Raw genomic sequence first — 26797 nt, 5'->3', positions numbered from 1 at the left:
CATGGCAACCACTCCAGTATTCTTGCCTGAAGAATCCCCATGGATAGAGGAGCCTGGCGGGCTACAGTCCATGGGGATGCAAAGAGTCAGACACGACTGAGCAACTAAGCACAGCAACGTTTAATAACAAAGTGGCTTTGGTAGTTTTCTTCACCCTCCTCCTATACTAAAACTCTTCCACCTTAAGGTACAACACAAACAACAGCAAAAAAGTTTAAAGCAGAGAAGTAATGGTCATTTTTCCATTGGCTAAACCTGAAAAAAAATTAATATTTGAAGCAATAATTATGAAATGTGAACTATCATAAGCATTATTATATTACTCACCCTAAGTAGATGTATATAATTAAAGCATTTTTTACAAACTACAGTTTCAAAAAGTAAACGGGGCATCCCTGACTGGTCACTTTGTAAACAAGAATAAGCAATTATAGTCCTCTTTTCTTTCTGACTATTCTTTGCTTATAAATAATGACAGAATGCAAAACCAGAAATATTAATTTTCAACTAATGTTCTTTGTGCCAATTAAGCTGCTTCTCTTTATTCTGCGTATCATAATTTACCAGACATAAAGAAGAGTGTAGTTAGTCACCATGTCTAAAAACTTCCAAAAGATTGATGTTTTTAATTATAAAAGAAACCAACATATCCTCATTAAAAGAAGAAAACTTTTTTTTAAAATCCCTGATTAATCCTCATCTCCAAATTCCGTCTCTTACAAGTAGCCACAGTTAAACTAGTTGTTTATGCTTCCAGATGTTTTCTTTGTTTATATCAGAATACACTTCTTTATACAAGTAAAATTGGGCTTCCCTGGTGGCTCAGATGGTAAAAATCTGCTTGCAATGCAGGAGACCTGGGTTTGATCTCTGGGTTGGGAAGTGCCCCTGGAGAAGGAAATGACAAACCACTCCAATATTCTTGCCTGGAGAATTCCATAGACAGAGGAGCCTGGCCTATATTTCCTGGGGTCGCAAAGAGTCGGACATGACTGAGCAACTAACATTATGCACTAGACAAGTAAAATAGCATTATAATGTTATATAACTTACTTTTTTTTTTTTTATCCCGCCCGTATAACTTACTTTTAACTGTGGAATATTCTGAAAGAGATGGGAATACCAGACCACCTAAACTGCCTCTTGAGAAATCTGTATGCAGGTCAGGAAGCAACAGTTAGAACTGGACATGGAACAACAGACTGGTTCCAAATAGGAAAAGGAGTACGTCAAGGCTGTATATTGTCACACTGCTTATTTAACTTCTATGCAGAGTACATCATGAGAAACGCTGGACTGGAAGAAACACAAGCTGGAATCAAGATTGTCGGGAGAAATATCAATAACCTCAGATATGCAGATGATACCACCCTTATGGCAGAAAGTAAAGAGGAACTAAAAAGCCTCTTGATGAAAGTGAAAGAGGAGAGTGAAAAAGTTGGCTTAAAGCTCAACATTCAGAAAACGAAGATCATGGCATCTGGTCCCATCACTCCATGGGAAATAGATGGAGAAACAGTGGAAACAGTGTCAGACTTTATTTTTGGGGGCTCCAAAATCACTGCAGATGGTGACTGCAGCCATGAAATTAAAAGACACTTACTCCTTGGAAGAAAGGTTATGACCAACCTAGATAGCATATTCAAAAGCAGAGACATTACTTTGTCAACAAAGGTCTGTCTAGTCAAGGCTATGGTTTTTCCTGTGGTCATGTATGGATGTGAGAGTTGGACTGTGAAGAAAGCTGAGCGCCGAAGAATTGATGCTTTTGAACTGTGGTGTTGGAAAAGACTCTTGAGAGTCCCTTGGACTGCAAGGAGATCCAACCAGTCCATTCTGAAGGAGATCAGTCCTGGGATTTCTTTGGAGGGAATGATGCTGAAGCTGAAACTCCAGTACTTTGGCCACCTCATGCGAAGAGTTGACTCATTGGAAAAGACTTTTGATGCTGGGAGGGATAGGAGGCAGGAGGAGAAGGGGACGACTGAGGATGAGATGGCTGGATGGCATCACTGACTCGATGGACGCGAGTCTGAGTGAACTCCAGGAGTTGGTGATGGACAGGGAGGCCTGGTGTGCTGCAATTCATGAGGTCGCAGAGTCGGATATGACTGAGCAACTGAACTGAACTGAACTGAACTGAACTGATAGTAGGCATTTCCTCAAGTCAGTACATATTAGCTAGCTCCTTTTGATGAATGTTTCAGCCATAAAGAAGGCTGAACCAGAAGAATTGATGCTTTTGAACTGTGGTGTTGGAGAAGACTCTTGAGAGTTCCTTGGACAGCAAGGAGATCAAATCATTCGATCCTAAAGAAAATCAATCCTGAATATTCATTGGAAGGACTGATGCTAAAGCTGAAGCTCCAATACTTTGGCCACCTGATGCAAAGAGCCGACTCATTAGAAAAGACCCTGATGCTGGGAAAGATGGAAAGCAGGAGGAGAAGGGGATGACAGAAGACGAGATGGTTGGATGGCATCCCTGACTCAATGGACATGAGTTTGAGCAAGCTCCGGGAGATAGTAAAGGACAGGGAGGCCTGGCCTGCTGCAGTCCACGGGGCTGCAAAGAGTTGGACACGACTGAGTGAATGAACAACAGTAGTGTATTTCCCCAAGTCAGTACATTTTAGCTAGCTCCTTTTGATGAATGTTTAGACTATTTCCAATGTGCCAGTTAAATTAATGCTGCCTTGAACATCTTTGATTATTTATCTTTGCATTCTTGTGCAAATAGCTTTGTAGGAGAAATACTTTTAAGTGGAACTGCTACTTCAAAGATATACAAATTGAAATATGTTATATTTGTTAAAATTGCTAAATTGCCTCTCAAAAAGTACTAGTTGACACCCCTATAGGTAGTATATGAGAACTGAAAAATGGAATGTGTAAACTGTTGGTACTGTCCCTCTTGAGCTATTCCTCCAACATTACTTTTCACTTTTTATTTTCTTTCATCTCATATGAAAGTAATCTATCTGGGTAGGGGATTCTGGATAATTGTTCTGGAAACTGACACTCACACCCCACATCCCCACCATTTCCACTATGTGTTAAACAAATGAATTAACTGGTTATTGTTATTTGTTTGTAGACAGGTATATATTTTGAAATAAAGACACGTCAAGTACCTGCATTTTTCTTTTGGATCTCAAATTTCCTCCATCCACTTTCTGATAACCATCTTTTTAATATCATGTTTTTTTAATCCCTTGTGGAGGTTTCAGGATAGGATGACAAAATTTACTAGCCCATATGCACTTGAACATGTACAAAACATATGGTTGCTAGTTCATTCCTAGCAATGTAATATGACTATTTGCTATGGAGAAAAATGCCTTTTCCAAATTTCCTATTCTAGAATGAATGGTTTACTAATACCACCTCATATTAATATCGAATTTTTATAGTTTATAAACCTCTTTCCTAAATATCGTTCCATTTGCTTTTCACAACAACCCAATGCGATGAATGGGAAGGTATTATTATCTCCACTTAATAGAGGAAACAAGGTCTACCAAGGAGTAGAACTGAACTTTTCATACCACAATGCAGCCTCCTCCATATACCTCAGAACAGCAGATTCCTTTTGCAGAAATTTTACTCTGTGGCAGTAATATTCACTTCCTAAATCCCCTTTAGAATAAAGTAAAATATAAATTTAAAAAGAAGGGGAACACCCTAAAAAATATTTTTTCCTTTTTGGTAATTTTACTATTACTTTTCTGAAAGAAGTCATTCATTTGGCTTTTAGCTAAACTAGTGAAACACATATTCTGTGACTCTTTTTCCATTTTATTTTTATTTATTTATTTTTGGCTGCCCTGTGCAGGCATGCAGGATCCTAGTTCCCAGACCAGGGATCCAACCCTTGCCCCTTCCACTGGGAGCACAGATTCTTAACCATCAGACCATCAGAGAAGCCCCATGACATTTTAATAAATATGCATGAACAGTTCTAAAACAAGGGCAATTTAAAACTGTAACCTCAATTCTGCAAGCAAATCATAATACTAAATGTTTGTCACAAAATACATAGGTGTCAAAAAAAAAACATAGGTGTCATTTTTTTTCATATTCAGCTTCTTACTCATCATATGTATGCTGTGCCGTGTTTAGTCGCTCAGTCATATCTGATTCTTTGCGACCCCATGGACTGTAGCCTGCCAGGCTCCTCTGTCCATGAGATTCTCCAGGCAAGATACCAGAGTGGGCTGCCATGCCCTCCTCTAGAGGACGTTCCTGACCCAGGGATTGAACTTGCATCTTGTGTGTTTCTGGCATTGGCAGGTGGGTTCTTTACCACTAGTGCCACTTGGGATGCCCACAACTAATTATGAAATCATATGAAGTCATAAACTCTGTTTCAGATTTGCTGCATTAAGACAACTCCCTTTTAATTTCTTGTTTTAAGAATCATAATTGCCAGTCAGCTATTGACCAATCTACAGGTAAGGTAGTTTTGGAAAGAAATGATGAATCTTGCCATTTTGAAAAAATGATGATATAAAAAAGATTGTTTTCCATTTTTGATCAATAATGTCATTAGTGACAATGATTTCAGTTTCCTTCTTAATATTATGATCATAATTTCTTGTGTTTCATTAAGGCTTAAAGGAAAGGGATCTGAGCATTCTCAGTACCTTTTCTGATCTTTATCTTCACGAGGGCCATATCCATGTAGTGAAATACTGAGCTGAGAATCTGGAAACCTGGGCTTTTGTATAAGCTGTATACTGAGTGTGAATTGGGGTAATTCTCTTTTCTGGGTTTAGTTTCCTCATCTTTAAAAGAAGTGTGTTAGTTCTAGACTGTCATCCCAATGGTCCATTTTAGCTCTAGTATCATCATCATAAAACCTATTAACCAACATTTGTTGAGACAAGGCATTCTAGGATATAGACATGTGGGAATAATTGATACCTAAACAGGGGCTTCCCAGGTGGCTCAGTGGTAAAGAATCCGCCTGCCAACGCAGAAGACTCTGGTTGGATTCCTGGGTCGGGAAGATCCCTGGAGAAGGAAATAGCAACCCACTGCGGCATTTTTGCCTGGGAAATCCCATGGACAGAGGAGCCTGGCGGACTGCAGTCCATGGGGTAGCAAAGTCTGACAGGACTGAAGAACTGAGGACGCAGACACGCAAACAGCGGTTTATACTCTGGGACAGTTTCAGCAGCTACTAAACACTAACAAGCCCTATGGCCCAAATCGGGTAGCATCCTGTGCTTGTGGTTTCGGCCACTAGGACTTGAGACATGTAGGAGCAGAACAGGTCACCTGAGGTATTACTGAGTAGCAATTTCGGTATACTAAACTCTGTGAAGAACGCTGAGCACTGAAGAATTGATGCTTTTGAACTGTGGTGTTGGAGAAGACTCTTGAGAGTCCCTTGGACTGCAAGGAGATCCAACCAGTCCATTCTGAAGGAGATGAGCCCTAGGATTTCTTTGGAAGGAACGATGCTAAAGCTGAAACTCCAGTACTTTGGCCACCTCATGCGAAGAGTTGACTCATTGGAAAAGACTCTGATGCTGGGAGGGATTGTGGGCAGGAGGAGAAGGGGACGACAGAGGACGAGATGGCTGGATGGCATCACTGACTCGATGGAGGTGAGTCTGAGTGAACTTCGGGAGTTGGTGATGGACAGGGAGGCCTGGCGTGCAGCAATTCATGGGGTCGCAAAGAGTCGGACACGACTGAGCGACTGAACTGAACTGACAACTTCTTGTGTGGGCTTTCCTTGTAGCTCACTCAGTAAAGAGTCTGACTGCAACGCGGGAGGCTTGGGTTCCATCCCTGCGTTGGGAAGATCCCCTGGAGAAGGAAATGGCAACCCACTCCGGTATTCTTGCCTGAAGAATCCCATGGACAGAAGAGCCTGGCAGGCTGCAGTCTATGGGGTCACAAGAGTCGGAAATGACTGAGCGACTAAGCGCAGTGCAGACTCTTGCGTAATAAACTTAAAGTGAAAACAGAGTACCTAAGTCTCACACCGTATACATATTGTTAAAAGACATGAAAGAAAAACGATGTAAAACAAGTATTTACCGCAAAAATATAAACAAGTGAAAATTTCTCCGGAAATCACAACTCAGTCCCTTTATTTTACCGACAGGGCTCGGGTGTTTGAATCTACCGTCCAGGTCAAGTGGAAAGTTTCTCTTCCACTCCCAAACATCGCTAAGGGGGTACAGAAAACTGTCATAAGGTATGTATACATTCAAATCAAGCCGATAGAAACTCTCAAGCTAGCGAGCGTCTTAACAGAGAATATCCCTTCGCGGCCTCCTCCAGCAATTCAAACCTGTAAAGGGACTGACTGCGCTCGCTGTGGCTAGGCAACCGTCCGAGCCCGCCCCGCCGTCTTGGCCCCGCCTCTCAAGACGCTTCCACCACGCCGCGCCTCGAACCTCCTTCTCTCATTGGCCAGCTACAGGCCAGGGGTGGGCGGGGGAAATACGTCAGAAAGTGGGCTCACTTCCGGCCTGGGAGCGCGCGCGATTGATTCGTCCTCCCTCAGCCGCGGGTGCTCGCAGCTCGGAAATGGCGGGTAAGTTCCCGGGAAAAGTTTACCAAGGGGAGAGGGTGGGCAGGTTTGGGAACGAACACCGAGACGGAGGTGACAGTACCCGCCTGGAACTTTCGAGCTCTTGCCTGGGGTTTAGAAGGCCTGTTTCAGCCTGGGAGCGCGGAACTGTCAGCCCAGCTCTTTTTCCGCCGAGATTCGTGCCCCCGCCCCCAACTGCTCGGGGTTCTGCACCTTCAGCGGGCAACTCGGCCCCTGAGAGGGACCAAGACACCAGGAAAAAGCGTGGTGGTTTGGTCTTGTAAGGTGCCAGGTGCCTGGACGCCTGTTTCTCTTCTCGTTCCCTTTGCCCACTGCTGCCCCAGCCTCTAGTCTGAGCCTGTTCCCGCCAGCTGATTTTAATGCTCAGACCCTCCTCTTCCAGGTCTTCCTCCACCCTATACTTCAACTTCTGAGCCAGCGCAGTGCTGCCTTACCCTGCGCCAAGGCTCTCATTTGAGTCTTGTTTGACTTCATAGTAGTCTCCTTAATCTCTCACACTTAAGTAGTCCTAAGGTTTATATAGATTTCCTTTGAGAAAGAGGATTAAGCATTCTTCCTTCATCTAAACTTCTCTTTTAGGGGATGTCTAATATAATTCTGTATTTATTCCATTCTGCTTTCTTTATTGAATCTCTTAAATTTAGCGTTTAATAACTAATTATTGCCATTATTTTGTACGTGTATTAAGATTGTTTTGGTGTGGTATATGCTTTTTTTTTTGTTTTTCCCTGTTACATATCTTTTGAAGTGACGGACAGTTTCTTTTTATCTTTTCCCAGTGCCTTCCTAGTAGTCTCAGTAGACGTTTATGGATGTGCTGGATAGACAGGGTATAGCATGAGCTCTACAGATGTTTAACGAAGACCTCTTCTACCAGATAGAGACTGTAGGATTTTAGGGTCCATTGGTACTGTCTTAAGAGGGGGACCCGTGTATGGCACAGGGTGAACTGTTACAAGAATTACATCTAAATTCGAATCTCAGTCCCACCTTTTAGTAATCAAGTGACCTTTAAACGACCAAACGTCTTGCTAAGCCTGAGCTTTTGAATATGAAAGGGGGCTGATAAAGTATCTACTTGTCTTGTAGAATTGTGAGGATTAAACTAATGTATGATTTGTTGCTTAGATTATACATAAATGCCTTGAGGTGGGTTCTGTTCCCTCGTTTTCATAGATGAAGTTTGAGGTAGATTCTATTATACTCTTTTTATCCATTTGTTCAGAGAAGCCAAGTAATGTGCTCTAGGTCATAGATGCCATAAGCAAATGATGAAGCCTGGATTTGAATCCAGCAATTCTGACTCCAAACCTTTAATCTGTACTGCCTCAAGTGTTGCCCATTTTCTGTGTACTTGTGTTGTAACCACTTACTGAAGTTTATGGCATGTCATTGTACCCTGTTTTTCATTTCTACTCATGACTTTTTTACCTGAGTTTTCCCTAATTTTTATGATTAGTCAGGAGATTTATTGCCATCTTTGCTTGAAAGTTTCTCTTGATAATGGTTTCTTCCATTGTTAATTATCATATACATTGATGGATAGCCACCTTGTAGTAAAACCACTTGATTATTCCAATAGCCTATGTCTTTGCACATGGTTAAAAAATTTCTTTCCTAATCATGTCCTTGTTCCTTCTCTTTTATACTAAAAATAGCAGTGTTTACTGGTTTCTTGTGTATCCTTCCTGAGATAATCTTTCTATGCATTATTAGTTGTTGGTTTTGAAATAGTTGATCTGAAAGTACTTTGGGTAGAATTTTTCCAGTATTATGAATAAAATGCTATCTTGTAATTATTGAAGGACATTCTTAGCTTGATTCTTAGTGGAGCAGTAGCATCCTTTTTATATTTCTTTTTAAAAGGCTGCTGCTGCTGCTGCTTAGGTATAAATCCTAGCAGGTAATTTATATTAATATTAAATATTTAGAAATGTCAGTAGTCTGTTATGTTAATTATTGTTTACTCATTTCTGTAAAGCCAGTCTGGTTCACAAGCCTCTATCTCAAAAGTGATATTTATTCTGTTTAATAATGAGACAGTCATATACTCAGTACATTTATGTAGGAGTATTTGGAACTCTGTGGTCTGTTAGCATAGTTAAAGACTTACCTTTATTCCACTTCTAGTAAGAACCCCTCTTTTTTTTTAAGGTTTGATTAATCACTTCCAACTAGTCTTTTTAAAATGCTCTTTCTTAGGATTTGGTGCTATGGAGAAGTTTTTGGTTGAATACAAGAGTGCAGTTGAGAAGAAACTGGCCGAGTACAAATGTAACACCAACACAGCAATTGAACTGAAATTAGGTATGTATGCCTTTTCTAAGTCGTGTTAGGTATATGAAGGGGAATTTTGTGTAAGAGCAGTTGTTTATGGCACTTGTATGGCTTATTTTATTGTTTATTGCAGTTTATGTTTAGTTTTCTATACTAATTGAGCACATCCAGATTTTATAAAGTCTTGATTTATATCATGGAGTGGGTAGATGTTTGAGAGATGGCAGAGTTTACAGGTCAAAAGTTCAGTGTGGCAAAATAATGACAAGTAGAAATGGTCTTAACCTCTTAAAAACATTTACCTTTACCTTTTTGCTTATAAAAATAATAGAAAATAAGTGTTGGTGAGAATGTGGAAAGAGACTCATATATTCCTGGTGGGTGCATAAAATGATGCAATTACTTTGGGAAACAGTTTTGCAGTTACTTTGGAAAACAGTTTGGCAGGACCTAAAAGAGTAAACATATATTTGCTATATGACTGAACAGTTCAACTCCTAGATGTCTACCCAAGAGAATTTAAAATGTTTGTCCATCCAAAAACTTGTATGTGAATGTTCACAGGAGTATTATTCTCAATAGCCAAAGGATATAATGTGGATACCAATCAGCTGGTAAATGGTTAAACCAAGTGTGGTATATCCATGTAATGGGATACTATTTGACAGTAAAAAGGAGTGAAGGGCCAATACATGCTACAGCGTAGGGGAACCTCAAAAACATTCTAAAGTGAGAGAAACCAGACATACTGCATGATTCCGTTTGTGTGAGTGTTCAGAAAAAGCAGATGCACAGAAACAGAAAGGTTAGTGGTTACCTGGGTCTAAGGGTGGCAACGGAGAATGACTGCAGATTAGATTTCTTTGGGGTAATGGCAGTATTTTAAAATTAGATTATGGTAGTGGTACACAAGTCTAAATTAACTAAAAATCTTAAAATTATACTCTTAAAACAATTGAGTTTATGGAATGTAAATTTATAACTCAATAAGGCCGTTTAAAAAATATGTTCTGGTTCCATCACTTTCCATTCCTTAGATTTTTCATCTTTAAAAGGGAATTAATATTATTTGTAGTGAATTAAATATGAGGTTAAATACAAGTAAAGTGCTTGAAAAACTTGATGTAGACAGTCACAGTAACTGTTAGCTAAAATTATTTAAAACAGTACAAATGTCACGAATACAGAGAAGGTGATAAAGAAGATACTTGTGTCCTGACACCTCACTAAAAAGATAATACTGATCAAAGTGTTTTTTCCTGTACATATATTGTTTCTTTAAAACCAGGATCCTGTTGTCAGGCTGTTTTGTTATTTAGCTTAACCATAACTTGAATATCATTGTTGGTAACTTTATATAGATCTACCTCATTCTTTTAAATTATGTAATTTGGATGACTGTATCATAATTTAGCTAAGTTATGATACTTTTTTAAACTTACTCTGTTGTGAGGTTTGCGTCTCCTTTTTTGCTATTAAAAGTGATTCTCCAGTAAATACCCTTGTGTATATATGTACCCACTTGTGTTGAGTGATCTGTAGAATGTGTGGCTAGAAGTTGAAACGCTGGATCAGAGTTTTTCGGTTTCAGCACTGTTAACATTTTGGATTAGGTAATTGTTAGGAAATGGCAGCCCATCCCAGGTGGCGCTAGTGGTAAAGAACCCAATTGCCAGTGGGGGAGACATTAGAGACCCGGGTTCTATCCCTGGGTCTGGAAGATCCCCTAGAGGAGGAAGTGGCAGCCCACTCCAGTATTCTTGCCTGGAGAACCCCATGGACAGAGGAGCCTTGTGGGCTGCAGTCCAAAGAGCTGGACATGACTGAAGCGACTTAACAGCAGCCAGTATTTTTGCCTGGGAAATCCCATGGATGAGGTTACAGTCCATGAGGTCACAAAAGAGTCCGAACAATTTAGCAACTAAAGAACAAAAGGATTCTTTGTTATTTTGTACTTTGTAGTATGTTTAGCAGCACTCTTGGTCTGATAACTAGATGCCAGTAACATTCTCCTCCAGTTGTGACAACCAAAAATGTCTTCTGACATTGCCATACCTCCTAAGGATGGTGTGTAAAATTGTCTCTGTTTAAGAACTGTGCTAGATCAAAGGGTTACGAACATATTCTACTTTAGTAGCTGTTTTTAAATTGCCTTCCAGAAAAAGTATGTGTGGTTATACTGCTACAGTGTCACATTTGAGATAGTCCTTTTACCTCTACCCTGATCAGTGTTGCATATTACCATTTTTTAAAAAAAGCAAAAACACCTTGCCCCTGTGATGTGGGAAAGGTAGCTTCTTATTTCTGTTTGCAATTGTTTTGAGAAACACATAACTTAAAATTTACTATTTTTAAAGTGTACAGTTCTATAGTATTTAGTATACTCTCGTTGTGCAGCTAGTCTCCAGAACTTTCTCATTTTGTAAAATTGAAACTATTTATTAAAGAAAGAAAGAACTTATTTTCCCCCTCTCACTGGCCCCTTGCTAATACCTTTCTACTGTTTTAAAATTTGACTGCTTTAGATACCTCATATAAATGCAGGCATACAGTATTTGTTGTCTTGTGACTGGCTCATCTCTTTAGCATAATATCCTCAAGATTCATCCATGTTGTAGCACTTGGCAGAAATTCCTTCCTTTTAAGACAGGATACTATTACATGATATATATTTTAAACATTATAATATTGTTATATATAATATTATATATATTACATGTAATTATAAAATTATTATAGTATTTATAATGTTTACATTATATATATTACATTATCTATATATAATATATACATACCGTATATACATACCATATTTTATTTATCCATTCGTCCATTGATACTTAAGTTGCTTCCTTCTCTTGGCTATTTGAATAATGCTGTTATGAATAGGGATGTGCAGCTATCTCTTTGAGATCAGTTTCAGGTTCTTTTGGATATGTATCCAGAAGTGGAATTGCTGGACCATATAGTAATTATGTTTTTAATTCTTTGGGGAACCTCCATCATTTCCATAGTGGTTATTACAACTCCATTTTACATACCCACCAACAGTGCACGAAAGTTGCAGTTTCTTCACATCCTTGCCAACACTTAACTGTTTAGTGAGGTTTTTCTTTTTCACTGTGTTTTTTACTATTTTTTTATTTGAGAATTAAAATTGATTTTTAATTCTAAGGGAAGTATATCCTTTATATTTAAACGAACCAGCCCTCCTTTTGTCATATTTTGCGAATACTTTGACACCTGTTTTGACTTTTGTTATGTAGAAGTTAAAACTTTTTATCTAGGGAAATTTCTTTTTCTTTTGTGAGTTTTCATTGTGTCTTATAAAATGGGCCTTCCTTCTCTAAGATGATAAAAATATTGTTTATTTTAATAATTTTTAAATTTTTTCTTTTTTAATTCAACCTTTGAATCTTTATCTTGATAAAGCATAGAGTAGGAATCCAGCTTTATACTTTGCCAGATGGTTTAGACAGTTATCTGCCTGCCAGTTTGTTGTCTCTTAAACAATTGAAATTTCTTTTTTTAATCACTCTAGAGTATCATCTGTATTCTTGGGTGTACTTTGAGGCCTTCTGTTTCCCTTGAGCCATTAGTGTACTATTACAATAAATATGATTACTGTATGGTGTGACTAGATCCCACTCATTACTCTTCAAGTTTCTGTAATGTTTTTTCTTCTAATGAACATTTTACTAAGTTCCAAAGAGATGTTTTGTTAATTTTTAAAAATTGAAATCCTATTAAAATTTAAGTTTTATATGGGGAAAAGTAACGTCCTTACATTATTGAGTCTTCCTTACTAATAGCAAGCATATCTTTCTATTTATTAAGACTTTTTTTTGTCTAACTGTAGAGTTTTAAATTTTGTGTATAGATGATAAACATTTCTTATTGTTTATTCCTAGGAATTTCATCTATTTTACTGCTATTATAAAGTGGCATCTTCTCTTCCATTGTATTTTCTATCTTTATTGTGTGTAGGAGAATGATGGAAAGTAATTATATATATATATATATTTTACCACATCAAGATCCCGTTACATGTACTCTACACATACTTGACATAACTAAAGTTGACTGGGTTATTTGGGCAATCTAATTCCTACTATCAGTAGCAATAATTTGCTTCCCTCAGACCAGCCTTTCTTTCTATCTCCCTCTTTTCCCTTTCCCCTTTCTTTGGAGAAACGTTTATCAGAACATTTATAGACATTGTTCTAGACACATGGGATAACTTTAACTCTTGACCGCATACCAATAGTTCCACTAAGGTTTATCCCAAGATTCTTCTCCATTAATAAGCTATTTTCACTTCGTGTGTGAGAGATTGACAGGCCTACTTTCCCCACAGAGATCAGTGTTCTGGGGGTAGATTACTATAGAAAAAAGTCCATCTTTTTTTATTACACCAAACTCTGTGCCTGTTAAGCGGAAATTCCACATTCGCCTTTCCCTCCAGCTCCTGGTAACCTCTAATCTACTTTCTGTCTGTATGAATTACCCATTTTAGATACTTTGCTTAAGTGGAATATTTATCCTTTTCTGTCTGGCTTATTTCACTTAGCATATTTTCAGCTTATTTACTCAGCAAATGTTTCATGTTGTACCATGTATCAGAACTCCACTCCTGTTAATGGCTGAATAATATTCCACTGTATGCCACACTTTGTTTTATTTAGTCATCTGCTGATGAACACTTAGGTTGTTTCCACCTTTTGGCAATTGTGAATAATGCTGCTGTGAGCATCAAGATAGAATTATGTGTTGTCCTTGTTTTCAGTTCTTTTGACTATATAGCTGCTGCTGCTGCTGCTAAGTTGCTTCAGTCGTGTCCGACTCTGTGCAACCCCAGAGACGGCAGCCCACCAGGCTCCCCCGTCCCTGGGATTCTCCAGGCAAGAACACTGGGGTGGGTTGCCATTTCCTTCTCCAGTGCATGAAAGCGAAAAGTGAAAGAGAAGTCGCTCAGTCGTGTCCGACTCTTGGCGACCCCATGCACTGCAACCTACCAGGCTCCTCCGTCCATGGGATTTTCCCAGGCAGGAGTACTGGCGTGGGGTGCCATTGCCTTCTCCGACTATATAGCTAGGAACAGAATTGCTGGGTCACATAATAAATCTTTGTTTAGCTTTTTAAGTAACTGCCAAATTATATTCCACAGTGGATACACCATTTTACATTCCCACCAGCAATGTATAAAAGTTCCACTTTTAGTATATTCTTGTCAGCACTTAATTATTTTTATATATAGCCAATCCTAGTAGGTGTGAAATGATATTGCAGTTTTTATTTGCATTTCGCTAATGACTGATATTGAGCATCTTTTCATGTGCTTATTGTCACTGTGTATCTTTTTTATAGAACTATCTGTTCAAATCTTTTGCCTAATTTTTAATTGAAGTGTTTTTCTTTAATATATTTGTTGTTGTTTTTTTAATGAATTTTAAAACAGATAATCTTACTGGATTCTTCTACTGTTTTTGGAGGGTGGTTTCAGCTGATTTTCTTAGTTTTTCACTGGCACGCAGTCATATCTGAACATCTTAGTAAATTCACTTCCTTTTTTATAAATATGCCTATCTTATTGTGTTCTCTTTTCAATTTGCATTTTCTAGGACTTTCAGAACACTGTTAAAAAATGATAGTGGTCATTCCTTTCACTTAAATTAATGAAGATGGTTATAGTAATTCTCCAATAAACCTGGCTTGTTACGTTGAAAAGTGTTTTTCAATTTTCAAAATTTTTTATTCATATATACATATTAGAGTATATTGAGGGCCATTTCAGTTTACATGGAAATAATTTTGATAATGTTGTCTTACATACAATGTAATGCATAAGTATTAAATTATTTTTTGATTTTTAGATATTGAATCATCCTTTTATTTCAGTACCACAGTATGTTTTGTTTCTATGAAGACTATATTATCTTTAAATATTCTTGCATTATTGTTTGTAGGTGAGCTTGGTCTGTTTTTCTCCTCTTTGCTTTCTTTTTAGGGGAGGTGAAAGTCAATTTTTGTAGTCTTGTGTGCCTTCCCACTTTACCATTCCCACTCTGAATAGTTTTTAAAGCATTAGATAGATATAGTTGTTCGTTGAAAGAATTCACCTTAATGACTATGAAGAGATTGTTCTTTTATGCCATTTTCTTTTATGCCATTTAATGCTTTCTGTGCCTGAGTACAATTTAGATTGCATTTTCAGGTTTTGTGCTTTATGATACGTTTTAAAATTTTATTTAGGTTGCTCTGGCTCTTCATTGCTGCATGTGGGCTTTCTCTAGTTGGCGCAGGTGAGGGCTACTCCCTAGCTGCAGTGCGGGGGCTTCTCTTTGAGGTGGCTTCTTTTGTTGCAGAGCACAGACAGACCCTAGGGCAGGTGTCAGTATTTGCAGCACGAGGGTTCAGTAGTTGTGGCACACCTGCTTAGTTGCCCCTTGGCATGTGGAATCTTCATGGACCAGGGATTGCACCCATGTCCCCTGCATTGGCAGGCAGATTCTTAACCACTGGGCCACCAGGGAAGTCCTGCAGTGTCACTTTTAGTAGTGAAAAGCAAAAGGGAAAAACTAGCGACAACATAAACATCATCATTATCTTGGCAGTCATAAAGAGTGATGTGATGATATGAGCGTCATCAAACTCAGATTATTCTTGTTCTCAGAATGTTTCCTATAGCACCTTGTTTCCTTTGTACTGGCTTTTCTCATCTCAGTGTGCCTCTTTTTGGTTTTGTTGTCTTTTACTCTTTGTGTTGTGTACGAACATAACAGAAAAATAAAAACTGAATTAGATGCCTCTGTCGTACCTAGGTTTCTAATTCTTAGACTCAGTAGGGTTTTGATGCTGAAGCACTTAAAGTAACATTTTGATTTTTATTGTTTGTCGCATGAGAATCCAGTGTAAATCATATAATGGAAAAGTGACATTTTTAAGTAAAAAAAAAATATGTTGGCTATATCCTGGTTATAATGAGATTCTCAAAGTTGAAATACCTGTCACCTTTAATGTCTTTAATATCTCTATATTTTTTATTCTTTTAAACAGTTCGTTTTCCTGAAGATCTTGAGAATGACATTAGAACTTTCTTTCCTGAGTATACCCATCAACTCTTTGGGGATGAGTAAGTAACTTAGTAAGATATTTGTCAAATTAGTAGGGAAAAGACATTTTTTTGAAAATTTAGAAATCAATTTATTTTCTTTCCTATTATTTTTCATGTTTCTTTTAAAATGTATTAGAATGGCATGTTTTATATTGAGACACCAATCTACTGTATAATACCTATCATTTAGTGTTATACTATAGGTACAGTACGATATTTAATTTGCATAATCTTAGCAATGGTATCATCATATGTAACATTAACTGGTGGGGTTGGATAGTTGCCTAGGGACATATGAATGACTGAAGTTCAGATTCAGTCAGTCAGACTGTAGAGCCCATATTCATAACTACTTGTTTTGCACGATTTTGCTATACTGCTAGAAAACACTCCCTCAACACTGGAAAGGTCAAGTTTTTTTCTATGAGAAATAAATAAGCAGTTAAGAGAAATTTATTTTCAGAAGGAAGTTTGAAGATGTTCTGGATGTTCAGCACAATTTTTTAAATTTCTAATGCCTTCATTACGTTACTAAAACAGTCCTTTTGATTTTGAAGAAAATAATCAACTTTGCAGTAAGTTTCAAGAATAATATTCTGTATATCCTTTACATACATCAGTTATTAACATTTAGCTATATTAGCTTTAATCATTCTCATACACATATATTGATAGATTGTTGTTGAACCATTTGAGAGTTGGTTGCAGATATATCTTCTCTTAACTCCTAAACTCTTCAGTATGTATATTCTAAAAACAAGGACAGTATTGTGGTAAAATTATCCAAACTCAGGAAATCTAACAGTGACATATTTTCTAAAATATCCACATTTCAAACTTTGCCAATTTATTCCCAGTAATTCTTTTGTGTATATTCAATAAATTCAGTAATTCCTCATCCTTGATCCAGTCTAGAATCATGTATTGCTTTTAGTTGTTATCTTTCTTTAGTCCCTTTCAACTGGAACAGTTCCACAGACTTTTATTTTCCATGTCATTATTTTTGTAGAGAATAGGGCTAGTTTTGTAAACCTTCATTTTAGACTAGTTTGATCATTTCTTCATGATTAAATTCAGATAATGCATATATTTGTAGTACTACAGCATAAGTTGTATCTGTCCTCAATGTGTTGTATCAGAATGTCCTTGATGTCAGTTTGTCCCATTGTTGGTTAACTTGGGTCATTAAGTTTGGAGGTATCTGCAAGGTTTCTCCACTGTAGGGTTTTTTCTTTGTTATTTATATGTAACCTGTGAGGAGATACTTTTGAGAGTGAAAATACCCTGTTTCCCATCAGACTTTGATTCAGTAGTTTTAAATCTGTTAATGATTGTTAGTATTTTACTATGATTCTAAAAGGGCGATTTTCTAACGCTGCCACATTTTCAACAGTTATTAGTTTGCATTCTGCTGTAAAAGAGAGTGTCTCTTCTTCCCCTTACATGTTTTTGTTTATATCAGAATAGACTCAGGATTTAACTTAATGAGTTATTGTCTGTTACTGTTTTTAATGTTGATGCTCAGATGATCCCAGATTCAACAAGTGGCTCTTCTTTGAAACTGGCTTTTGAGTCCTTTTGATATATCATCATCGTTTTGAGGACACTTTACTTTGTGAAACAATCAAGTGTTGCACATTCACCCTGTACTTTACTAGTTCTGCAGAATGAATTGGCCATATCCTCTAGGAACCATGGATTTTTTTCTTAGTAGGAAATGGTGTTTAGACATAGTTGACATTTAAAATATTCTTCTATATTGCTCTTTTCCCTATGCATTATTTCAGCACTTTTGACATATGTATTTAATGTATTTTTAAATTGACAAATGTCTCTTCATGGAACAAGTTTTTAAGAATTTCTTGTGAATATATCAGATCAGGTATTTTATATGCTTTTAAGTATTAATAACTGAATTTTATAATTGATTCATGCCAAAATTTGAGCCTCTCATATTTTAAACAGGTTTTATTACAGCATAAAAATAGGAATGCTTTCTTTTGGATCTCTATCTCTAAGGAGTGCTTTGTCTTGCTCTCTTCCTCTTACTGCTACTTGAAGTCTCTTCCTAAGGTAATATCTTAGTGAGTAGGGTCTAGTTTCACAAGTACGGCTTCTTCGTGGCATTTTGCACACTCACTTTGCACATCATTAAAAGTGGTGTGCTTGCACACCCCTCTAAGGTAGACAGAAGAGAGTCACATAATCATGATAACTCTGTATTTTGGGAACCATTACATTGATCTTAATCCTAGGATTATTGCCACTCTTTTCTAGTACACATGATTTTCAGAGTCCTGGAATGGACACTTCTTACATTTTGTTTTGGTAACCTAGACAGAAATCTGGAAATGACACTGCTTCTTTCTAGCATTCTTTCAGAATTCATCTTTAAAAACAAAAAAACCCTTTATCATACAATAATCTTTTTAAAGTGTACAATTCCGTGGGTTTTAGCATATTGAAAGTTGCATAATCATCACCACAACCAATTTTGGAACCTTTTCATCATTTCCACCAAAATTCCCATTGTGACAGTTAGCAGTGGCTCCCTCTTTCCCATACCCTCCCTAGCCCTGGATAGTCACTAATCTACTTTGTGTCTTCATAGATTTACCTATTCTGGACTCTTCTGGGGGGCTACACCATGTTCTTGGTGGAATATTTGTTTCCGACACTGGGATTGAACCTGGGTCAAGGCAGTGAAGGTACCGAGTCTTAACCACTGGACCACCAGGGAACTCGCCTGGCTATTTTAGAATTCTCTTTTTAGAAGATTTTTTTTTTTTTCTTTAAAGGAAATAGGCATAGATGGATATCAGCGGGCAAGGTTGGGAAAAATAGCAGCAGCTCCCCATGTGCTTTCTGAGTTCGTAAGTGGGGTGTGGTCAGGTGCTACCACTTAGCACTTTCAGCAGCTCTGGATGTTTGTGTTGGACATGCAAATGATAAGTTGGGAGAACTGGGCTGTAAGTTGGGAGAACTATAAGTTGGGCTCTATAGCTCCATCTTAACTGCTTGCCTAACCAGGAATCAGTTTAACATTACTTGTCTCTGATATGAAATACCTCATAATAGTAGCAAGAGTAAAAGCAGCAACAGTAGCTGTAGTACACTTGTATATTGTACCAGTGAATGTTATGAGCAATTTATATATATTGACTTGTTTGTATAACCCATATAACATCCCTAAGGTAGGTGTTCTTATTCTGTTACTTTATAAACTAGGACAGACAGCTGAGGCACAGTTTCATTACAGTATGGTTTTTTTGTTGTTGTTTTTAGTAAGTATAGTTTAAAATGTTGAAACTACCCATTAAGTTGAACCTGTTTCTGTGTAGAGTTAATACTTTGTAATGACTTTTTTCATTTTTGGGTCTTAGATTACTGCTTTTTTTCCCCTTTCAGTGAAACTGCTTTTGGTTACAAGGGTCTGAAGATCTTGTTATATTATATTGCTGGGAGCCTGTCAACAATGTTCCGTGTTGAATATGCATCTAAAGTTGATGAGAACTTTGACTGTGTAGAGGTAAGAACGGAAATAAATTTATTTTAAACTGTTTCCTAATTGAGTATAAAACAGATTATAAAATGTTAAAGATTTGAGGAAGGAGAGAATCTGTTATATTACAGCTTTAAAACCACATATTTAACATTTAATTATGGAGATGATTATCTGCCTGTCCTTCCAGTTAAACCTGTGATCGTGATCGTTAGCCTTTTCTGTAAAAATCTTCACTTTTTTGATCAGAGTTTTATTTCATTTACCAACTTTAGGTCTGTTGTTTTAAGCATATATTCATGTGAAAAGGAAAACTTGTAAGAAATGAACTTGGTTATTGAGTTGAGGAGTTTTATGAACAAAGTATTGAAGTTGTGGCCTGCTTTCTTGCCACTTAAAGTGTAAGAAGAAAGAGAAATTGAGAGAAGAACTGTTAAGTAAAAAGGATTAGGACTTGATTTGGGAAATTCTCAGCCTGTTCTGAAGACACTAAATTTAGAAAATTCATTGGTGGGGAAGTGTGCTCTGGGGAGAAAGCCAATAGTAATCTTGGCTAAATAATCTTGTTTTGCTGAATAGACAGGTGTGGCTCATTGATCTCCTCAGTAATCTCAACAAAGCCAGAAATAGGGATTGAATTCTGTGATATAAATTCAGGGAGCACCTGTGGAGGACCATCTTGTCTATTGGCATGAACTTTCATGGCATACGTACGTGACCCAGAAAGTGTTCCAGAGTGTCATATCAGCAGAAATATAGCCAGTTTGGACTGACAGAATACGGGAAGGCTAATGGACTTCTAAAATCCAACAGGCAAGAAACAGGTTGATAACTCTATTCATCTGCAAACATGTGCTGCCTTTCAAAAAAAAGGATGAATGATTTTGAAGGAGGAACTTCAGGCTCAGAGGGTAGTGTCATAGACCACAGTATTCCTAAGTCTGATGAAATTTGAGCCTTCCCGGGTGGCTAAGCAGTAAAGAGTCCGCCTGCCAATGCAGGAGATGTGGGTTTGATCCCTGGGTTGGGAAGATCCCCTGGAGAAGGGAATGGCAACCCACTCCAGTATTCTTGCCTGGAGATTTCCATGGATAGAAGAGCCTGGCAGGCTACAGTCCATAGGGTTGCAAAGAATTGGACATGACTTAGAGACTGTACAACAACAATGGAATTTGACCTATTGGATTTTGAAATCATTTGGTGACTTATTTCTTCCTACCATTTTCTCCCTTTTGGAATGACAAAGTCTATAACTTTTATCCTATGCTTGTCTTGCCTTTGTTCTTTGGAAGTGATAACTTGTTTTCTAGTTTCACAGGTGGAAAGGAATTTTGCCCCATGATACGTCATACCCATAGTCTCACCTGTACCTTATTTGAATAACATAGATGATGAGATTTTAGACTTGAGTTGATCTTGGTGGATGTTGGGGAGGGGGTGTCTTTGGCATGTTTGGATGGACATGAATCTTTAAGGGACCTTCAAAAAGTTGTATATTTTAGAGTTTTTCTGTTCCTAGACATTCCTAGGAACGTTTTCAAACGTTTTAAACGTTTTCAAAATTTTAACTAAGTTTAAATTCCTGACGTAAGTCTTTTCCCAGCCTCATGCTCCACTCTTATTGTTAAAACCTTCTCTCATTACAGAGATTGGTTGATTTGCCCCTTTTTTATTATGTTTATTTGCTTTTTTCATTTCATTGTAAGGGACTTGTCCAAAGTCACACAACTAGTAAACAATCTGTATTGCACACAGGAGAGAATCACTTATCGTAGCATGCATAATATATGGTAATATCCTCCTCAAAGATGTTAGAACTATTTATGACCTGTTCTAAATGGTCCTGGGCTTTTGTGCTTTTTAGGTTTTATTTCTGTTTTTCACAGTGTATATTTTATTTATTTACCTGCTCCCATACTTTTATGCTATTAGCTCTCAGTTTATTGCTAATATGAGAGACTTCCCTCTTGCAAACAGTCCCCTTATGGGTAAAAATTCCGTATTAGTAAGCTTAAAGGAATGGAAACATGAATGATATATAGCATAAAAGAAATCTGAAATAGTCTCTTACGTCCATTATTCAACTTCAGTGTCAGAAATATTTTGAGCACTTTTTCTAGTTCTCATTTGCCACCCCTATTTGAGATGACTCAGTTTGTTAGATAAATGTATATAACTTTCACTTAATATTTGTTTTTTTCAGTGGTTTGTGTCCCTTAGATATTTTTGAAAATTTGCAGCTATAAAAATGACTCATTGACTAATACTGTAGTTGTGGTGATTTGATATTTGAAAAGATTTAATCTTAGATAAACTAGCATTTAACACAATTTACTAAAATGGAGCTTTTTATAATCAAATATTTGTTAGATTTTCAAGCCCAGCTACTCTTAAAAATTGTATTTTTCCTTTGTATTGTACAAAATTCAGTGTTGTTTGAGGGGTTTGCTGGTTTTTTGTGTTTCTTTTCTTTTTAAGTTCTGGCTGGTAGTGCTGAATTGATTTCTTCTGAAGGAACTATTAGTTATTGATAAATCTTTCAAATATTATGTGCAGTGAAAATAGCTGTGTATTTGCATTGACTTCTAATTGTTCCATTCTTGAAAACGAGGTTTCTCCATTTAGAAGTAGTGTGTTAGGAGTAAGGAATCAGTCTTTTATAATGTCTTTTTGTAGGATTATTTATTTGCTTCATTGTCAGAGATCATTTATTTAAATTGCATGTTCAAGCAGAGACCTCTTTTTCCCCTTGTAAAAAAAAGAATGGGTAGCAGATGTGGGGGGAACAGGCTTAGCTCTTTCCCATTCACAGTGAGAATGTTCATTTCACAGGGGTATAATGGCAAACAAGGCAAAGTCACTGTTCTTAAGACACTTATGTTCTTGCCAAGAGGAGCAGTCAACAAATAGATATTAAATAAACAAATTAATATGTATGAAGAAACGTTTTGCTGGTTTCTGAATGAAGAGTAGCCAGTCATATGGTTATCTGAAGGGATCAACCTATACAGAGGCCCTGAAATGAGAACATTCTTGGCATTTTCGTTGTCCAGAAAGATCACTGTTGTTAAAATGTGGTGATGAGAGAAGAAGGGTAGGAGATAGTTGAAGAGGGTTGGCAAAACTCGGTCGATGGAATAAGAGTAGCTGAAGCCCTTGGAAGTTTTAAGTAGGTGGGGGTTATGTGATAGTGTTTATGTTGAAAGATGATTCTGCCTGCTATGCAGAGAACCCACTGTAGAGGGCAAGAGTGAGAGGAGAGAGACCAGAACATTGCAGCGTTGTGGGCAACACTGCATTTACCTGCTTTAGGGTATTTCTTTGGTTGTTGTTCAGTCGCTATGTCTGACTCTTTGTGACCCCCATGGAATGCAGCACACCAGGCTCCTCTGTCCTTCACTGTCTCCAGGAGTTTCCTCAGACTCATGTCCATTGAGTCGGTGATGCTATCTAACCATCTCATCCTCTGCTGCCCTCTTCCTCTTTTGCCTTCAGTCTTTCCCAGCATCAGCGTTCTTTCCAGTGAGTCACCTCCTCAGAGATAAGAGTCAGCAGCATCTGTTACTGAGTTAAATATGATTGTTGAGGGAAAGAGGAATAAGGAGGATGCCATTGCTTCAGTGGTGGTGGTACTATTCCCTGAGATAGGGATGACTGGAGAAGTAGATTTAAGTGGAAAAAACCCAAGATTTTTATTTTAGATGTATAAGGTTTGAGACTATAATATGTCATAATTGAGTTTATGCACACGGTGCTTTGTAGTAGTATTTTTGCATGTGAAAAATATACCCTTTTAGATGGTCAGAAACCAGAGCACATCTGCTTAGAAGTTATTTGTGTATTAAAATTTAGCCATTATATTAATCTTTCATCATCCATTCTTTTTCTTTTGCAAACTCTCTAGTGGCACCTAAATTTTTTTAGTCACAAGGTGTCTGTAGAACATCTCCATAGCTATCATCTTTAAAGATAATGTAATTATTTTGAATTTTGCAATATAATAAACTTGATTATTCAGACACTGATGGTTTGTTCATCTTATGGTTTTGCTTTTATCAGTACCTCCAGCCCTCTCTTAAGGTAATTTCATTGCTTTTTAGTAGAAGAGTGTGTAACAAAGATTGTTCAGTCTTGCTGATTGCTGACATTTTAGGGAAGGGTTTTGTTGAAGAAAGTTGAAATACATGGATAAAGTTTGTATTATCTGTGAGTTTCAGTCATCTATTTTATCCTTGTCTCTCTTTAATTTGGATTCAATTTGAGAGTAAATGTGAGCAAATTTCTTTAATTGTCTGGATTCCTTAGGGCTTTTTTAATAGAAAAATCCTGTGTATGTATAAAAATTTAATCTTGAGAAAGTGAAAAAAATACTTTGGTAGACTAATAATATTTCCTAGTGAATTCCACTGCATTCCTTTTTTGATAATGGTGACAGTATTCTTAATGAGAAGTTCTTTTTGTGAAATATCATAAAAAGCTTTAAAATTATGTGTTTAGATCTTTATCTTAGAACATCGTTGTGAGTTTGGTGGTGGTGGTTTAGTTGCTAAGTCATGTCTGACTCTTGCAACTCCATGGACTTTAGCCTGCCAGGCTCCTCTGTCCATGGGATTCTCCAGGCAAGAATGCTGGAGTGGGTTGCCATTTCCTTATCCAGAGGATCTTCCCTACCCAGGAATCGAACCCAGGTCTCCTGCATTGCAGGCAGATTGTTTACCAACTGATCTATTGTAAGTTTAGTTAGGTTGCAAAGCACTAATGCAGTAAAATTAACATAATGTGACCTTTGTTTTTCAAAAAGTGGAAATGCTCACAGTTTTTCTCTACTTAATTTCTCCAACAATACTGAAATTTCTGCAGCTTGCATATTGTCAGCGAATGTAAGATTGAGCAAGTTTATGTAGATGTGGAGTTTTTTGGCTTGTTTTTGCAGCATATCTTGGGTATTCTTAGAATTACAGTTAATGTTAACTCACTGCGACTTTAGCCAAGCCTTAACATGCCTTCAAAATTGGTATTTCAAAAATTATGCACCACAGACAAATTTAGACAAATGCTGCTATTTAGGTTAAGAGGGTAAAGAGGTAATTTGTTTTTTAAATCTGTATTAAGTACATGTGTACGAATTCTGTCCGATTACCATTTAAGTCTCAGGCACATTGCTTTATGCAGTGATGAGGAAATGTAAAAATTGCTTCATGGAAACATCAGATATGTAACAGTGTATAGAACACTGGAAGTTGAAATGACCATAGTCAGAGTATACTCCAAAACATTTCGTCTTAAGTCACCTAAGAGAAGATCTAAATAGAAGGGTTGGTTACCTTTATGCTTTCCTTATTAAAAAGACATTGCCAGTTGTTAGGAAAACATTTGTAAGGCATGTCCTTATTAATTAAACATATCATGCTATACTCTAGATTCTTGATCAGCTTAATTTCTTATCCTTTCTATAACTGTGGGCTTCCCGGGTGGCGCTAGTGATGGAAAACCTGCAGGCCAATGCAGGAGATATGAGAGATGTGGGTTCAATCCCTTGGTCAGGAAGACCCCCTGGAGGAGGGCATGGCAACTCATTCCAGTGCTCTTGCCTGGAGAGGCCCATGACAGAGAAGCCTGCTGGGCTACAGTCCATGGGGTTGCACAGAGTCGTACATGATTGAGTGACTTAGCACACGTAACTGTATTTCTGTATAGTTTTGATTAAAGTTTAGGATAGTCTTGCTGCTGCTGCTGCTAAGTCGCGTCAGTCATGTCCGACTGTGTGTGAGCCCATAGATGGCAGCCCGCCAGGCTCCCCGTCCCTGGGATTCTCCAGGCAAGAACACTGGAGTGGGTTGCCATTTCCTTCTCCAATGCATGAAAGTGAAAAGTGAAAGTGAAGTTGTTCAGTCTTGTCCAACTCTTAGCGACCGCGTGGACTCCAGCCTACCAGGCTCCTCCGACAATAGGATTTTCCAGGCAAGAGTACTGGAGTGGGTTGCCATTGCCTTCTCCAGAATACTCTTGAATATAGGGAATTTTTCAGTGATCTTCAGAAATAGAATCTAAACCTTTAACCACAAGCGTTGGAACTTATGTAAGTTTCAGTTAATGTTTAATTCTACATTCAATTTAAAAAGATTATATGGGGATTTTCTCCAGTGATAACTATTACCTGGCCAGTAATCCAGTATGATAGATGAATATTTAACTGAACTAAAATAAATTTATTCTTTTAGAAAAGAGTGTAGATCTGTAAAATATGATAGTTACAGGATTTTTTTCCCCCCTTAAAGTAGAATCCATTTAATAGAGAAATGCAGACATTTCTCCTCTAGTGATACAAAGTTCTGAATTCAAGTTTAAAGAGCTGTTGGTTTTATGTTTCGTATTTTATACAATAGGTATACATTTTCTCTAGTGTAATACATGTTAACAGATTACTTATTTTTAAACGTGGCCCTTTTTTCCTCTGTAAAAGTTCTTAAAATAATGTATAAACTTGCCCAGAGCAAAATATTTATTTGAAGATACTACAATAAATAGGTATCCTTCGAAGGCTGAAAGTTAAACATTAACTATCTTTCAACTTTGTTGAGCTCAAATCTTTGGGCTGCTCTATAGTCCACCAGAACTGCTACTTGAAACTTAGAGTTTCAAAGAAATCTTTGAAGTACATTTAGTGCCAGATATGTGAAGTTATTTGATCATGCTTTGCAGTGCCTTATTGAGAAGACATGACACTGGGGGAAATTTTTAAAAGTTAAAATTATATATACTCTATGTGTCTTGAAGTGTTTTCTTTTAAACTGATAGATTATAAACCTCTTTATTTGAAACTAGTGTTTCTTGACTTTTTAAAATTTGAATTAATACTACCTTTACCCATTGCTACTTGGATTTTAATAGCCACACAACAAACATATTAGACCTATCCCTTATTATTACACTTTCTTGTTACAATTATTGAAATTGTACAAATTCTATAAAATATGCTTAAGATCATCTCTTCATATTAGTTAGCAGTTTCAAGAGAAAATATTTATCAAATAGTACTTTAGAAATAAGCAAAAGTAGTTCTGTCAAATGTAGTCCATTTAACCTTGAGCATGAATGGATTGTACACACTGGTGTACATGTTAGAAATAAGCTGTTGGGTAAAATGTTGAAGAGCTATATTTTTAAATAATAGCTCTTTTTTATAGCTATAAACAAGTTATATATAAATGTTGGTGTACCAGAGCATTGAAAATGAAACTTGTTTGTAATAAACTCCATCCCTAGTTCTCTATCCTGAAATGTAACTGAATGATAATAAAGTGCTATTCATCTGCAGGTGCATTGCTTC

General features: G+C 37.2%; 1 protein-coding gene across 2 annotated transcripts in view; it reads left to right on the top strand.

Moving 5' to 3' along the window:
* The first annotated feature begins 6529 nt into the window (after positions 1–6529).
* Positions 6530–26797, top strand: part of HAT1 (histone acetyltransferase 1) — a 39432-nt gene continuing 19164 nt past the window's right edge. For both annotated transcript variants that reach the window (XM_068968707.1, XM_068968706.1), the window contains exons 1-4: positions 6530–6556; positions 8777–8881; positions 15908–15983; positions 19374–19494. In XM_068968707.1, coding sequence (XP_068824808.1) covers positions 6550–6556; positions 8777–8881; positions 15908–15983; positions 19374–19494 — 309 coding nt within the window. In that variant the 5' untranslated portion in view covers positions 6530–6549. The remainder of the gene's footprint in view (positions 6557–8776; positions 8882–15907; positions 15984–19373; positions 19495–26797) is intronic.

The sequence above is a fragment of the Capricornis sumatraensis genome, chromosome 3 (genome assembly GCF_032405125.1).
Source record: "Capricornis sumatraensis isolate serow.1 chromosome 3, serow.2, whole genome shotgun sequence".
Classification (NCBI taxonomy): Eukaryota; Metazoa; Chordata; class Mammalia; order Artiodactyla; family Bovidae; genus Capricornis; species Capricornis sumatraensis.
The sequence above is the reverse complement of the archived record's forward strand: the minus strand, read 5'-3'. Positions and strand labels throughout refer to the sequence as shown.